Here is a 14,586-nt window from a genome sequence, read left to right on the forward strand (position 1 = left end):
CCTGGGCTGCCGCTTCTTCTTCTTCTGCTCCTGGTGATGATGATGATGGTGATAATGAAGAACAAGCCCTAATTAAACCCGAGGAGAAAAAAAAAAGAAAAGGGAGAAGCGACCCGAGGCGCTCGGCGATGCGGAAAAAAGGCTCATCATTCTGCTCGGCTGTGTGTGTGTGTGTGGGTGTTTGAGCCTCTGTGTCAGTGTGTGTGTGTGTGTGTGTGTGTGTGAGAGGGGGTGTGTGTTTTTTTTCTCTGAGCAGATGACTGCCGCTCACCTTGCCACGGGGTCTGCATGAGATTGGTTCATTGTCAAGGAGGTTTTTTTTTTTTTTTTTTTTTTTTTTACCCATGATTCCATATGGTATGGAGCGGGCTACATGTTGCCCAACATGCCAGTGCAAATGTTTTCTCAATTAGGTGTCTTATCTCCGGTGAGCGCACTCGCATCAGATGAAGCTTGCTGACAGCGTAATGGCAGGGAAAACCTCGGAAGGCTCCATCAAATGGCAGCTCTGCTACGACATCTCAGCCAGGACCTGGTGGATGGTAAGTTGGCACAACCGCCCCATTCTTTTTTTTTTTTCTTTCTTTTCTCTTTCTTCTGTTTCCTCCCTTTTTCTTCAACCAAAAGAACAACAATCCCTCCTCCTCCTACTTCTTCTTCTTGTGTTGGAGCTTTTAGAAACACAGACCCACTCAGCAGCAGCTTTGTGTTTTATTTCCAAAACGCTCTTGGATTTGTGACCTGCTCGGACTCTGTTGTTTTTATCTGACACCATCCCGTCTCCCCCTCTCTCGTCTCCGTGGTGTCCCGTTAGCGGACGTGTGCCAGCTCAGGTCTGCAGCCACGGCCGGGGGTTTGTTCTTCCTTCTGCTGTCGTGACGCTGAGCCTCCTCTTGTCATCCTCTGCTCTGTCTTTCTCTTGTTCCGTCTAATTAACAGGAACTTGTGCGAAAACACAAAAAGTTGTGCTTTGTTTCTGTGCGCTTCCAGAGAAATACCAAAACTGAACATCGCGCTTGGCTCCTGAGCTCTGACACATCACTGCCGCTGTTATGGCAATTACATTGCACCAGGGAACAAATACCCCCCCCCCTCCCTCAGACTCACACCCATCTCAGCGGCGGTGTCCCGGGACAAGCCAGGGCTCCGGCTGCAGCGCCGGGCCACATTAAGCAGCTTGTCGTGGTCAGCGAGGCCAGCCGACCTCTGACACCCTCGTCACTGCTGTGGTGGCTGTGAGGATGTGGAGGGGGGGGGGGGGGGGGGGGGGGGGGTTGAAGTCCGAAACAGACAGACGTTAAGGGGAGTTTGGTGACTCCACTGAGAGACGAGGAGGGGGTCGGGTGGGGTGGGGTGGTGGGGCGGGGGGGACTTTCGGTGGCTCACAATAGTCTATTGTGACCAGCTCCTCCAAATGAGCCAGAGAGATGAAAGAGCTCCCAGCGCTGAGAGTTCATTAGAGGACAGCTCATTATTGCTGTCACCGTTACATTTAACACTATGAGCTCCATCAGCTGAGGCTGGACTGACGCTGTGGTCAGCGGAGGTGGAGGGACGTGGAGCTGTGGAGCTGCAGGTTCTTCTCCTCCTGCCTGAATAAAAACAGTTGGGTTGCCAAAGAGACAAAGGCGGCTTTATCCTCTCCGTAACAGGACCGTGAACTTTGTGAATTCCTCTCGGTCAAACCAAACCCCCCCCCCCCCCTCCAGGGCTTTACACACACACACACACACACACACACACACACACACACACACACACACACTTTCACCAGCAGCAGCAGCAGGACGGTGGCGGGCAGCTCATGGATGTTGATGGGAGGCTTTTTACTCTGCCGGCCGCCGTGGTTGTCTGCTCAGGGTCTGAGGAGAGGAAGTGTGTGTGTGCGTGTGTGTGTGTGTGTGGATACTCGGTTGGTGGGTGGGAGAGTTTTGTTGCCGGGTGTGTGTGTGTGTATGTTCGTTGGTGCAGGGATCTGGATGTGCCGGGCTGGCTCGGCTGGAGCAGAGTTTTATTTTGAAAAAGTGATTTTATTCTTTTATTAAAGTGACGGTGTGTTTCACAGCTGATGCTGAACCATCTCAGTTTTATCAGTTATTTACTCTCTGATAATATTTGTGGTCTGACGCTGAAAACTCTATTCTTGTTGACATTTGTGTTGTGTGTTGGTTCACTTTAATTCACCGTGATACGTCTTTTTGTTTTAATGACTTTGAGCCACATTTACTTACAGTTGAAGTCGTTATTATTGGCAGTGTCTCTTTCCTCTGAATTGTTGTGTGCTGACTGTTGTTGTTGTTGTTGACTTTAGATTGTTGTGTGTCTGTTACTAAATGTCTCAAAGAGAACGTAAATCAAACAAAGCTGTTACAGTGATGATTTAATTTGTCACATTTCAACTCAAAAGTCCTGTTTTTACTTTCAGCTGCACAATCTCATTTTTAAAGCTTCATGTGTGGAGTATTATTATGGGCTTTATTAATGAAATACAATGACACTGTTGTACTGCTGGACCAGAAATTCATCCAATATGCATAATACAATCAGATGTAATATTACACAGTAAAGTCCACGTCTAAAAACTAAAATCTTCTTTTCCTTTGGAATTATTGTTTAATTAATTAATTGTTTAATTTTCTGCTGGATTTAATTTCCATGTATATTGTCTATGGTCTGTAGACATCAGTAATCAATAGGGATCTATACAATAAAAAGAAAGGAACATTTCTTAATTTCTAATATATGTAAACATTTATTAATTAACACAAACCTAATGACAAATGTGTGTTTTGGTAATGAGACATCAGTGATGCTGATAGCAGGGTAATTAGTGGGACTTAAATCCGTCCGGGCTTCAGTGTCGGAGCGTGAAGCGGCTGAAAAGGTTCAACTGTCTGAAAGCAGACGGAGGATTATCTGCTTAACATTTCAAATTTCAGATTTCTGTCGGGTCATTTTAGGGAAACGGATCATTTTTTAATTTTAATGTTAGAATACATTTTAGTTTTTATGTCGTTTATATTTAAGCTGCTATTTGTTAATTTGATTAGTTTATGGATTAATATTAATGTTAATGCTGTCAAATTAAAGTCAAAAGAATTTTAAAATTACAGGCTCTTTTATATAAATAGCCATAAAAAATTTATTTTAATATAAATATAATATGGATTATTTTTCTATTATTTTATTTTATTCTTTATTTTATTTTTATTTTTTAAATATCATTGAAAATATTTTTGAGCTACGAACAAGAATCCAAAATATAAAAAAATATAAAACCGAGCATTAATGGAGATTTATTGCACAGAGGTGATTCACATTAAAATAACTGTGTTTTAATTTCCGCTGCTTCCTCATGAATTTCTTCTTCATGAATTTTATTCAGCCAGTTTTTATTTTGAACGATTCGTCGTCCGTCAACAAATCGTAACATTTACATCTGACCTTCTACGTTTTCCTGCGTCTCTGCTTCGCTGCTCGTCCAGTTCAGTCCCATTAAATGGAAACACAGTGTAATCTCAGCTGAGTCGTTGCCTGTTTGTATATGTAGTGCCTGAATTTTCAGGCTTACAGCAAATGACTGTGAAACCAATTTGCACACTTGTCTGCAGCAGAGCTCCAGTAAACACAATCTAGTGTAATCAGATCTTATTAATTCAACATTTAATGCCACAGTGTGAAGTTAGAGACTTAAACACAGTGAGGAGAAAATAAATGTTTCACATGTAGAACAATGATGTGTGAGCTCAGCTGACGTTCTGACAAGAGATTAGTAAACCTGATAAAATTAGATTTGTTTAATATATTTTTTAATGATAAAATAAAAAAAACATAAAGAAGTTTAAATGATAAAAAAGTCGTCATGTAATTTAAAGCGTCCTCGTCTGAGAGGAGAGAGGTTTCTGATCAAAGAATGAACCCTGCTGTGTGTGTGTGTGTGTGTGTGTGTGTGTGTGTGTGTGTGTGTGTGTGTGTTGTGTGTGTGTGTGTGTGTGTGTGTGGTGTGTGTGTGTGTGTGTGTGTGTGTGTGTGTGTGTGTGTGTGTGTGTGTGTGTGTGTGTGTGTGTGTGTGTGTGTGTGTGTGTGTGTGTGTCTTCGTTCGTACGTAGCTTGTATTCATCCACCACAGGGGTTAACAGGATTTTTGTGGGACTACAAGTGACGGCCCCATAATCCATTTATCAGTGAGCAAACCTCCACCCCCCACCCCCCACCCCCAACAAACGCACACACATTCCCTCTTTCCATATGAATATTTGTCCAGTGTGTGTGTGTGTGTGTGTGACTTTAGTCCTTGCATGTTAAAATTAAACATAATTACCTCAGACTTTAAAACAGTCTCATAGTCAGCTTTAAGTTGTAGTAATGTAAAAGTATACAGTATATATTTTCAAAAAGCCAAAAACAAGACGTATATTTTTTGATATTTTCTATCCCTCAGTGACTCAGATCTGCAGACTTAGACTTTAGAAAATACAGGAGCTTGTTAACGCAAATATATTTGTCCCTTATGAACCACAAATGGCCCAAACCCTGTTACAACTAAAGACAGACAGACACATACTAGAGAATAAGAAGCACTAAACACCAAGAATGAGCACTATGTAAAGTTGTTGCTTTATTGACTAAAAGGTTTAAACTGGAAAGATTCAGTTAGAAAAACAGTTTCTCTCTCATCTGTTTTTTCATCGTCTCACACTGTCAGTCTGAAATATCTGGGGCAGAAAACACAGAATACACTGGAGGAAGGAAACAGTTTGATCTGGTCTGTATGTGAAACAGTTGAAATTAATTTGCAGATTATTTTCTCATTTAAATCAGTTAGTCTATAAGATGACAGAAGTAGACCAAAAAAAGGTTTTAGAATTTCCACAGCCCATAGTGACGTCTTTCACAAACAGTTCAAAAGCCAAAGATTTTCAGTTCACTGTGATATATATATATATATATATATATATATATATATATATATATATATACACATACATACATATATACGCATTTGGCATTGTTGCCTTTTAAAGAAAAAGGACTTCATTGATTATTGAGTTATTAAAATAGTTGCAGATTAATTTTAGTCATTGCTGCTCTGTGTGGTCGCAGTTAACATTTTATCTGTGGAGGAGAAGAAGAGTGTGTGTGTGTGAGCTCGTCAGTTTTTGGACAGTAAACTTGGCTGTTTGTTGACATACTTGAGGTGATGTGAATTCTGACTGTTGTTGTATTACTCAGACATTACAGGTGCGAGTTCAGGGCTTTTTTATGACATTAACCGACTAGTTTTAGTTGCTCTAATTTAACCAGACATCTACGTCCCCTACGTCAGCCATCATGTTTGAAACTGTGAGACGTCACAGCCTGGAGGATTTGTTGCAAGGTGAATGTTTAAAGTTGGAATTAAGAAAGGATTGGATGCAGGGTTGGTTTAGGTCCAGTCCAGGTGTTCCTTTTATTTTGAAGAGCTAAATAAAAGTCAGGAAAAGTAAATAAACCGACAACTAAAACATTAAGATTGAAAAAAATGTCAGCTGATTAATCTATTTGTCGTTTTATATGTGATTTATATTCATTTAATCAGTTTGGAAAAACAAATAAAAAAACGATGTTGGTTACAGCTTCAAAAACCGAAGGTGTGGATGCACATGTTGGGTTTTTGGTATTTTGGTAGTGGTAGTAAACCCCCCCCCCCCATCCCATCATCCCCTCTCAGATGTGTGTTCAGGTTTGTAGGCTGAGCAGAGGTGACACTCAGATCTGTGGATCAGTGAGTCGTAGCGGACCGACGTCGGCCCGGCTCCGTGTTTGTGGTCTGTGTGAGGTCCAGTTCATTAGCCAGACTCTTGGAGGAGGGTCGGACCGCTCCACGAGTCTGACAGTTTAAAAAGCAGCTTTAATGAGGCCGGTGGAGGAAAAACTGAGAGGAGCACAGCGGGGCAGAAATCATCCGAGGAGATAGACAGTGGAGGTACATGGAAGAGGAAGTCAGAGGGTGAAGTTTTACCTGAAAGTCTGACAACAGGGTTAAAAAAAAAAATAAAAAGCCCATTCACAACAAGGTTTGTCCACAGCTGCTTCATTGACACAGAGATAATTCACATAGTTAAAGAGCGTTTGATTTTCACCGTACACAGAGGAAACGGTTTCACCAAACCTGGTCCTTACAGACCTCAGCGCGGTGAAATGAAGAGCGACGTGATGTCTTATAAATGAGTGTTAAACCTGTAACCCTTCACATCCTGAGCTGTGTTCAAGACACTTCAACCACTAACGCCAAGATTTATGAGAAGCACGATTTTTTTTTAACTTGTACTGTTAGTTTCTCCAGTTTCATTAATGATTGAATAAACAATTCACAAGGGATGGGGGAGCGGGAATTTTTTGGCAGAAAAATAGAACCACTGCTGTAATACACCCAAACATGTAAAAGGGAAAGTTACCACTGTTTAGATACTAAAGCAAATGTTCTGACAGATGAGGATCATATATCATGTGATGGTATCTACTGTATCATCATATCACCCAGATCCTAAAGTGTACTGATACGTATCCATTCGTAAAAATATATGTACATAAATATCTACAGAAAAACAAGGAAGCACAATTAGTAAATTAATTGTTGTGACTTCCCTTCCGCATCCAAATACTTGGATCATCGAATCAAACTAAAAAGTCAGAATTAACTTAGAAAATCTGATTTATTTGTAAAGCATCCGAGGTTTTATTTACAATATAAGAGACATGAAGCGGAAATATAAAAGAAAGACGAGGTGGAACAAGACGACTCAGGAACAGGAGTAGAAAACACTAAAACAAAGTAAATCAGAAGATAAAAATGAATATAAATTAGAACAAAATAGATTAAACAGCAGAATAAGAAATCCAGTGCAAGATACCACATGAATAACAGTCTCAGGTTGTGATAAAATGAGGAGGCAACAGAAAAGTCGTGAGCCCTGGTTTGAAACAACAGCTGCAGCACACCTCATGTTGGATGATCTGGGACAGAGTAAAAACAAAGAGAAGCAGCATCCAGTTTTTACGCAGCACATATCTGGAACAAACTCCCAGAAAACATGACTGTTGGATCATCTGGGACTGATGCAGCCAGGAACCAAAGACTGTGATCCTGAACCAAACTATCAGACCTGGAAGACAAACACGAACTTGTGTGAGAGGCTGCAGGTTGGAACATTTATCAGCAGAGTTTGAATCTCCTCATTTCAACGACACATTCAGCTGCAGGGTTTCATGTTCCCTCTGGATCCGCTTCAGCTGGTGTCCTACTGTATTTAAAGGAAGACGGTCCATCCTGCAGTCAGCTGGGTTCAGCTGACAGAGGAGTGAGGACCGAGTCCAGGTCCAGGTCTGACCGGAGCTGCTAAAAGCTCAATAAAAAACCCTTTTTAACCGATCTGTTTCTGCACCTGTTCAATAAGCCAGGACCAACATGTAAATCAATAGGACTGTTTGTGCTAAGCTACGCTAAAATCCTACATGTATCTCTGTACCGGATGCACACGGATTAAACCGATCAGAGCTGCAACGATCAGTAAATTGATCGATTAGTCGACTATTTGATAATTGATTGAGTGAGTGAGGATTTGCTGCTTTTCTCTGTTGTGTGTTTTGATAAATGTTATAATATCTTTGTTTGGACTGTTGGACGTACCAAACAAGACGTTTGAAGACATGACCTTAATCCTTATATGGACATGTTTCATTATTTAATGACACTTTAAATTCCAAAAGATTCATTAAAAAGTAATGATCAGATGACTCGGTAAAGAAAATAAAAACAAATAAAACTGACGTCCATCTTATCGGACTCTCTTAGTAAGGCAGAGAAGAAGAAAGTTTCTTCCAAATGTCCTACTGTTCCTTTAACAAAAAGACGTGACCTTGCTGTTATTCATAGTTTGATCAGTCAGCTGATGGAAGTGAGTCACGTTTTCACACTAATTTTACCTTTTCAGCACCGAGTCCACACTGAGTCGACACAGGAAGGTTACGACCACGTTCCTGTGTGTGTGTGTGTGTGCGTGTGTGTGCGTGTGCGTGTGTGTGTGTGTGTGTGTGTGTGTGTGTGTGTGTGTGTTGCAGAGGGAGTGTCATATTGTGCAGAAGATGTTTCCAATTTGGAGACGGCCATGAGCGGAGTAGAGATGATTAGAGAGGAGGAAATTGGGGGATTAGAATTGTCTGCTTGAACTTCCTGAACACGGCATGCTCGCTCTCCCACCTCTCTCTCCCTCTCTCTCTCTCTCTCTCTCTCCCTCTCTCTCTCCATTCGTCCTGGCAGTGTCTCGTCCTCCCTGCGGTCATCCTGTGGTGTGGAAAGTGTGAGGACACATTGAGTCCTCGAGCTCCCGGTGTGTCTCAGGCTGTCACCGACCAACGGACATGACTCAACCCTCTCCCACCTTTTTACCTTTCCTTTCCTTCTCTCCTTTCTTTCATTTCTCTTCATCTCTCTTTCCCTTGCTCCTTTCCTTTCCTCTCCTTTTGTCTTTTCCTTTCCTTTCATCCTTTCCCTCTCTCTTTCATTTGATCTTATCCATTGGTCCCTTTTTTCCACTTTATGATTTGTTTCCGTTCTATCTTTCTTTTCCCTCTATGGTTCCTTTCATTTTTGTCTTTCCTTTCGTTTAACGTCTTTTACTTGTCTTTGGTTTTCTTTCCTTTTATTTGTACTTTCCTTTTATCTTTCTTTTTCCTTTGCCCTTTTCCTTTTATATTTCCTTTATTTTTCCTGTCTTATGTTAACATATTTCTTATGTAGTATCATATTTCCTTTTTTCTATGTACTTCCCCTTCCTCTTTTTTTAATCTTCCCTTTCTATCCTTATGTTCTTTGACCTTTCTCTCCTTTCCTTTTCTCTCTCTGTCTTCCATTTTTTCCTCTTTTTCTTTCATCTTTCCTTTCCCTTTATTTTTCTTTGTATTTCATATTTTCCTTTTTTCATTTCATTCCTTATATCTTCCCTTTCCCTTCGTCTTTCTCTTTTCTTTTGTCTTTCCTTTGTTTCCTCGGTCAGTTGTGTTTTTATTTAACAGTTATTGTGTTAATACGTAAATAGGCAACAACATAAAATGATAAGAACTAAACTCTCTCTGGTGTTGTCCAGTAGATTTCACGTTCCTTTTAAATCTTTGGTGCCTGCTGAGGTTTCAGGATTGGACTGAACGGACTGGTGTAGATGTTTGTGGCTAAAAAGAGTTGACATGTCAGACCTCTGAGTGCTGGTTGCTCTCCTGTGCTGGTATCAGCAGGACGAGCTGACCAGGTGCTGTGAACTGTGATTCTCCCTCTAATGCCGAACAGAGCGGTCGGCTCTTTAGCTTCTCTTTCCTCTGCTTTTTTTCCTCTCGTCCATTAAGTGAGCGGAGGCTTGGGGCTGTAATATCCGCTGCTGTGCTGCTGGTCTTAGTGAAGGAAAGCTGAGCCCGAGGCGGCTGCTGGGAAACCCGGCCGACCCGAGAGAGAGCTGAGCACCAGCACTGCCTCAGCCTTAAAGGAACACTCTGTCTTTTCTGTGTTTCAGTCAGTAAAGTCACTGCACTGCAAGATAAACTGGATGTCCAAAGGTATATTTTGACCACTGAACATTTATGATGGCAGATCAAGTCATTAACCTGCTGCTCTAACAGCCTCCACTCTCCTGGTTTCAGTCTTTCCAGCACATGTTGAACCTGCTGCAGAGGTTTACTCCCGCTCAGACACAGGAGCGTCAGTGAGGTCCAGTACTGGTGCTGGTGATCAGGTCTGGCTCACAGTTTGTGTTCAAGTCCATCCCAGAGCTGTTGGATGGGTTGAGGTCAGAGCTCTGTCCAGACCAATCAGGTTCTTAAACACAAAACTGGATAACTATTTCTCTATGGAGGTGGTTTTGTGTGGGACATTGTCTAAAACATCTTATCCTGGACCAGACCACTGAAAACAGACCCAGAACAAAAATACACTGCATGCACCGGACAGTTACCTAAGCCATGACAGGTTTGTTCACCTTTGACTTTGATGATAATTGTATGAAACTGGATGTGATGGATGTTTCAAAGCTGCGTCTGATGGAAACTGCGCAACTGCTGCTGAGTAAATGTCACAGTGAACAGGAACAAGGAAAGAGGAAAAGTACAACTAAAGTGAATTTTGTATTGTGGGTTTGTCTCTGTGACTGTGAGGATTGTCTGATATTTTACATTTTAGATGATAAAATACATAAAACCTTCTTCTTTGTTGGCGTGGAGCACGACCCTGAGGTTTAAGCAGCAGTTATTGTTGTAGCTGTTGTCGTCAGATTTGAGCTCTGTGCCGTTTCTAAAACTGCTGAGTAGGGCTGGGTGAACCGATGGTGATCTGTAAACAGAAGACTCGCAGCGAGCTGACAAACATCCGAAAGAAACATCAGAAAGATATCAATCACGACTTCCTGTCAGGACTTTCAGAATAAAACCAGAGAGGAAACAGGGTGCAGATCGTGGATTGCGATTCTACTCGAAAAGATTGTCGTATGATCTTTACTGCTGACTAGCTTATAAAGCAACAAGATGTAAATCAGCTTATGAGTTGTTGAAGGTGGATTCTTTCTCTTTTGATTGAGCTAGGCTAACAGTTTCCCCCTGCTTCTAGTCTTTGTGCTAAGCTAGGCTAAACACACCCTGAATTTATCTCTATCAAATTAAACTGACATGCATGAACTAATCGGACTCTTCCTCCTTTAAAGTGCCCGGCGGTTAGTAAATGTGACTCTAGAGTAAACCTGAGTGAAGCAGCGAGCAGGTGAGGATCTGTTCAGCTGCAGCAGGTGTTTTTATTCCTGTTGGGGTGTTTGGCTGCAGCTTCGAAGAGCTGGGGGATCTTTATGTAAGAAAACAGACAAACTGGTCTGGAGTCAGTCCAGACGGCCAATGAGGAGCAGGACCGAAGCTGAATTCTGCTGATTGCTGTTTGTGACAGATTTCAAAGCAGAACTGGGACTGATTTACAAACTGAACTCACTCAAATTAAAACTGAAAGACAACATCTAACCACAGTCACCGGTTTGTTTCATTTTGAAGTCAGTGAGCTGGAGCAGAAAATCTGTGTCAGTCACTCCACTCCAGCTGCAGCGTATAAAGACTGACACAAACTTTGTACAGCCCATAAATATTTATATTCATGATTTTTTTTTTAAATCATTGTGCTTGAATCTTGAATATGAACATGTATAAACTGGAGTTAATGAATAATAAGATTTCACTGATGAAAGAGAAACCAGAGCAGCTGACAGGATTTTAAAAATACTCTCCCCCCTCAGAAAAATCTGACCAGGCATCAATAATAGTGTTTTAATTATATGTATTATTTATTTGAGGTTTTCATGATGTTACTGCTTGTTTACATTTTTCGGCAATTGTATTTAAAGGTCTAAATGCTGCTTCCACTCTGCCAGGACATCTCTAGTGGTTAAATGCTCAAACCTTTTTTTTTTTTGACTGATCCGTTCAGTTTATAAATATTGGAATCAGCCTATAAAACACTCAGTGTGTGTGAGTTTATTTCAGCTGGAGAACGTGAACTCCTCCAGGGGACACGTCCTCAGTGAGCAATCATTGTTCAACATATTGTAAAAGGTGATGATGTCAGTGTTCTGCTGTAAATCTGTTATTGCAGGTTTAAGTTAGAGGAAGGATCTTTCCTGAGCTCAGCTCTGCGAGGAGCGGCATTTCTCCATTTCTACCGTCATTCCTCCTTCGTCCTTTTCCCTCCTGACTTTTATCTTCCTCTTCCTCCTGCTCCTGCTTCTTTGTCTACTTGTGCTCTTTCCTCCTCCTCCACCTGTCCTCATTTTGTCATTCTCCTCATCCAGCTCCAGCTCTCTGCTTACCCTCTACCTCCTCATTCTTTTCCTTCTCTTCATCACCCCCTTTTTGTCCTCCTCCTCCTCCTCCTCCTCTACCTCCTGCTCCATGTCTGTTCCTCCCTGGAGAAACATGGCTACCAGCCAAGACAGCTGCTTATTCTTTAGGCCGGTTGGTTGTTGTTTGGTAGTGTGCGGTGGATGTCCTGCTGGGAGGAGAAACAATGGGACAATGATGACAAAGATGATGGTGATGAAGATGATGATGATGATGATGATGATGATGATGATGATGATGATGATAATAATATCCCTGATAGATCCTCTCCCACCCCCAAACTATTCTAGTCTAGGTCCATCTCTCAACACTTCCTGTCTGCGGCTGTCAGCTCTGAGCTCATTGGTCCCCGCTTCACAGAAGTTTCACTTTAAGAAAGGCTCAGTAATTTCTTCAAACAGCTTCTCACTGTCGTTTCTATCAAACGTAGAGGAGGAAATAAATAGAGCATTTGTTGGGGACTATTTCCAGTGGCAGATTGATCCACATAGTGTGTCTAAATAAATTACAGTGTGTGTGTTCATGGTATATAGAGTATAACCAGCCTTGTGCTTCAATGTGATCATTGTGGTTGTGTGCGTGTAGTGGACAGGTGTATGGACAGAATTGCTGTATACTCAATGCAGCCCCTCCCCCAAAATCCCTCCCTCTCTGAACCTAAAGGATCTCTGTTAAACAAAGTGAGCATTGTTTCTCTCTGCTTTGAGCTGTGGCTCTTTGCCAGTTGAGGCTCAGTATCAAACAACCTTGGAGGCTGCTGGTTTCTACATATGCTCCCTCTGTGTCTCTGGGTGTGCTCTGTTAGAAACACCACCGTTTGACTTTAAACACATCACATAGTGTTTCAATGGCTCCTTCCTCAACGTGGACTCAGTAAAGTTGTGAGTTTTTCTTTGTGAGCTACATCCAGCTACATAAATGTGGGTTATAGCATGTTAAATACATTTGAATTGTTCACATGCTGCGTATAAATGATACATTTTCACCTCAAACTGGGTTGAACTTGTGGCTCGTGTTGTGATGCTCCATGGACTGTCTCTGTCTGGATCATTTGTTTGTGAATGAAGGAAGTGCTGCATTTCTGAACAGCAGAGTCACAGCTGAGTCACTGGTGGATGGAGGACGTACAGAACAGAGGACTGTGACAGTGCTCCAGCTTAAAAAAGTAGGTCTCAACTCTCACGGCGGTCTCGGCTACGCTCGACTTTGAGATTTGAATTTACACCAAGTGCACCAAGCCTGACTGACCGCCGCCGTAGCTGCGCCTGGTGTAATCATACGTGTCCACGTGAATACACGCGAAGCAATGATTGTTGCTAAACAACGCACTTCACATTCAGCTCCTGCAGGGCGGGGGACAGCGATGCTCTAGTTGAGGGGAGAGATCATCAACAGACGTCCAGTGGATTTGTCTGGTCACAGATGACTCTTTCTCCCCTTATACCCTTTCATTATTTAGTCTGTAAACAAGACACGCTGCCATCATTTTTCTTCTTGGTCATGTGATCAATATTTTCCCGTTATTGTTACCATGGATACTACTCTGAGTTTCCAACTTACACCTGCTCCATACTAGACGGAAATGTTACACCCAGGCACAACACATACAGGGCTTAAGTCTAAATGGTGCACGAGTCGTGATGTTAAGCTGTTTTCATTGCATTGATATAAAACTTGATGTTTCCTAAAAAGCACTGCTGAAAGTTAGTTGTTTCTAGATGTAGTTTGTCATAGACGGGGTCGGCTCACGTCTCCACTCTGCCCTCTGATAGGCTCACATTAAGTACAATTTGCCCTCTTGAAGCATAGCAACTAATCAAAAATGACAAATATATTGAGTGTGGAAAACTTTGTCTATACTGTACAAACACTGTTGTGTGTTTTTGGCAGCATCAAACAGGAACTGGTCCCAGACTCTAACGTTGGTCCCACTTTCTGACAGAAACTTCTTCTCTGGTTCAAAAGAAACCGGAGAACCTGCTTCATGGAAGCGCTCCAGCTCAGATGCTGCAGACTGGCCTGATTGGATTGATTTCAGCCAATCAGGGCCAAGTCCAGCTGAGAGTCCAACAGAGGGTTTGGTCTGAAGCAGGCTGAGTCAATTCTGGAGATGTCATAAGTTTCAATATAAACCACTCAAACAAAATGACATTATAATGATATTTTAGTTAATGTATCTGATCATATATGTGTGTCTAAGACACTAAGTCCATTTCCTGTGTATAAGAGGGAGAGTGTGTCGCTGTGTGTTGTTGATTTTTTTGTGTCTGTGGTTTTACAGACTCGCTCTTTTGTGATTGTAACAAGAAAAAAAAGGAAACAGAATCCAGAAACGCCATCTGGTATTCGGGAGCTGTGTGTGTGTGTGTGTGTGTGTGTGTGTGTGTGTGCGTGTGTGTGTGTGTCTGTGTGTGTGTGTTGAAGTGATCGTTTTCTGCATGCCACACAGTTCTTGGTCTCCAGCCACTCGGTGTTTGGCTGCCAGCAGAGGTGTCAGTCTTCAGTTAAAGGGAGGCAGCGCTGGGTGTTTGCTGTTTGCTCGATTGGCAGAAATGGATTTTTGCCATTTTTTTTTTTTCTCCGTAAATATCACCTGTTCTGTCACGCAGCCATCAGCAGTCTGGCCTGGAAACAGCCGAGGAGATTCAGCAGCCGTGCTTTCAGAGGATTTGGCTTTTACTTGGAAAAATT

At 42.0% G+C, this 14,586-nt stretch overlaps 1 protein-coding gene across 5 annotated transcripts in view; it reads left to right on the forward strand.

Annotated features, from left to right (window-relative positions):
• Positions 1 to 320: 320 nt before the first annotated feature.
• Positions 321 to 14,586, forward strand: part of nfia (nuclear factor I/A) — a 179,966-nt gene continuing 165,700 nt past the window's right edge. For all 5 annotated transcript variants that reach the window (XM_056378689.1, XM_056378690.1, XM_056378694.1 and 2 more), the window contains exon 1: positions 321 to 542. In XM_056378689.1, coding sequence (XP_056234664.1) covers positions 447 to 542 — 96 coding nt within the window. In that variant the 5' untranslated portion in view covers positions 321 to 446. The remainder of the gene's footprint in view (positions 543 to 14,586) is intronic.

The sequence above is a fragment of the Seriola aureovittata genome, chromosome 6 (genome assembly GCF_021018895.1).
Source record: "Seriola aureovittata isolate HTS-2021-v1 ecotype China chromosome 6, ASM2101889v1, whole genome shotgun sequence".
Lineage (NCBI taxonomy): Eukaryota > Metazoa > Chordata > Actinopteri > Carangiformes > Carangidae > Seriola > Seriola aureovittata.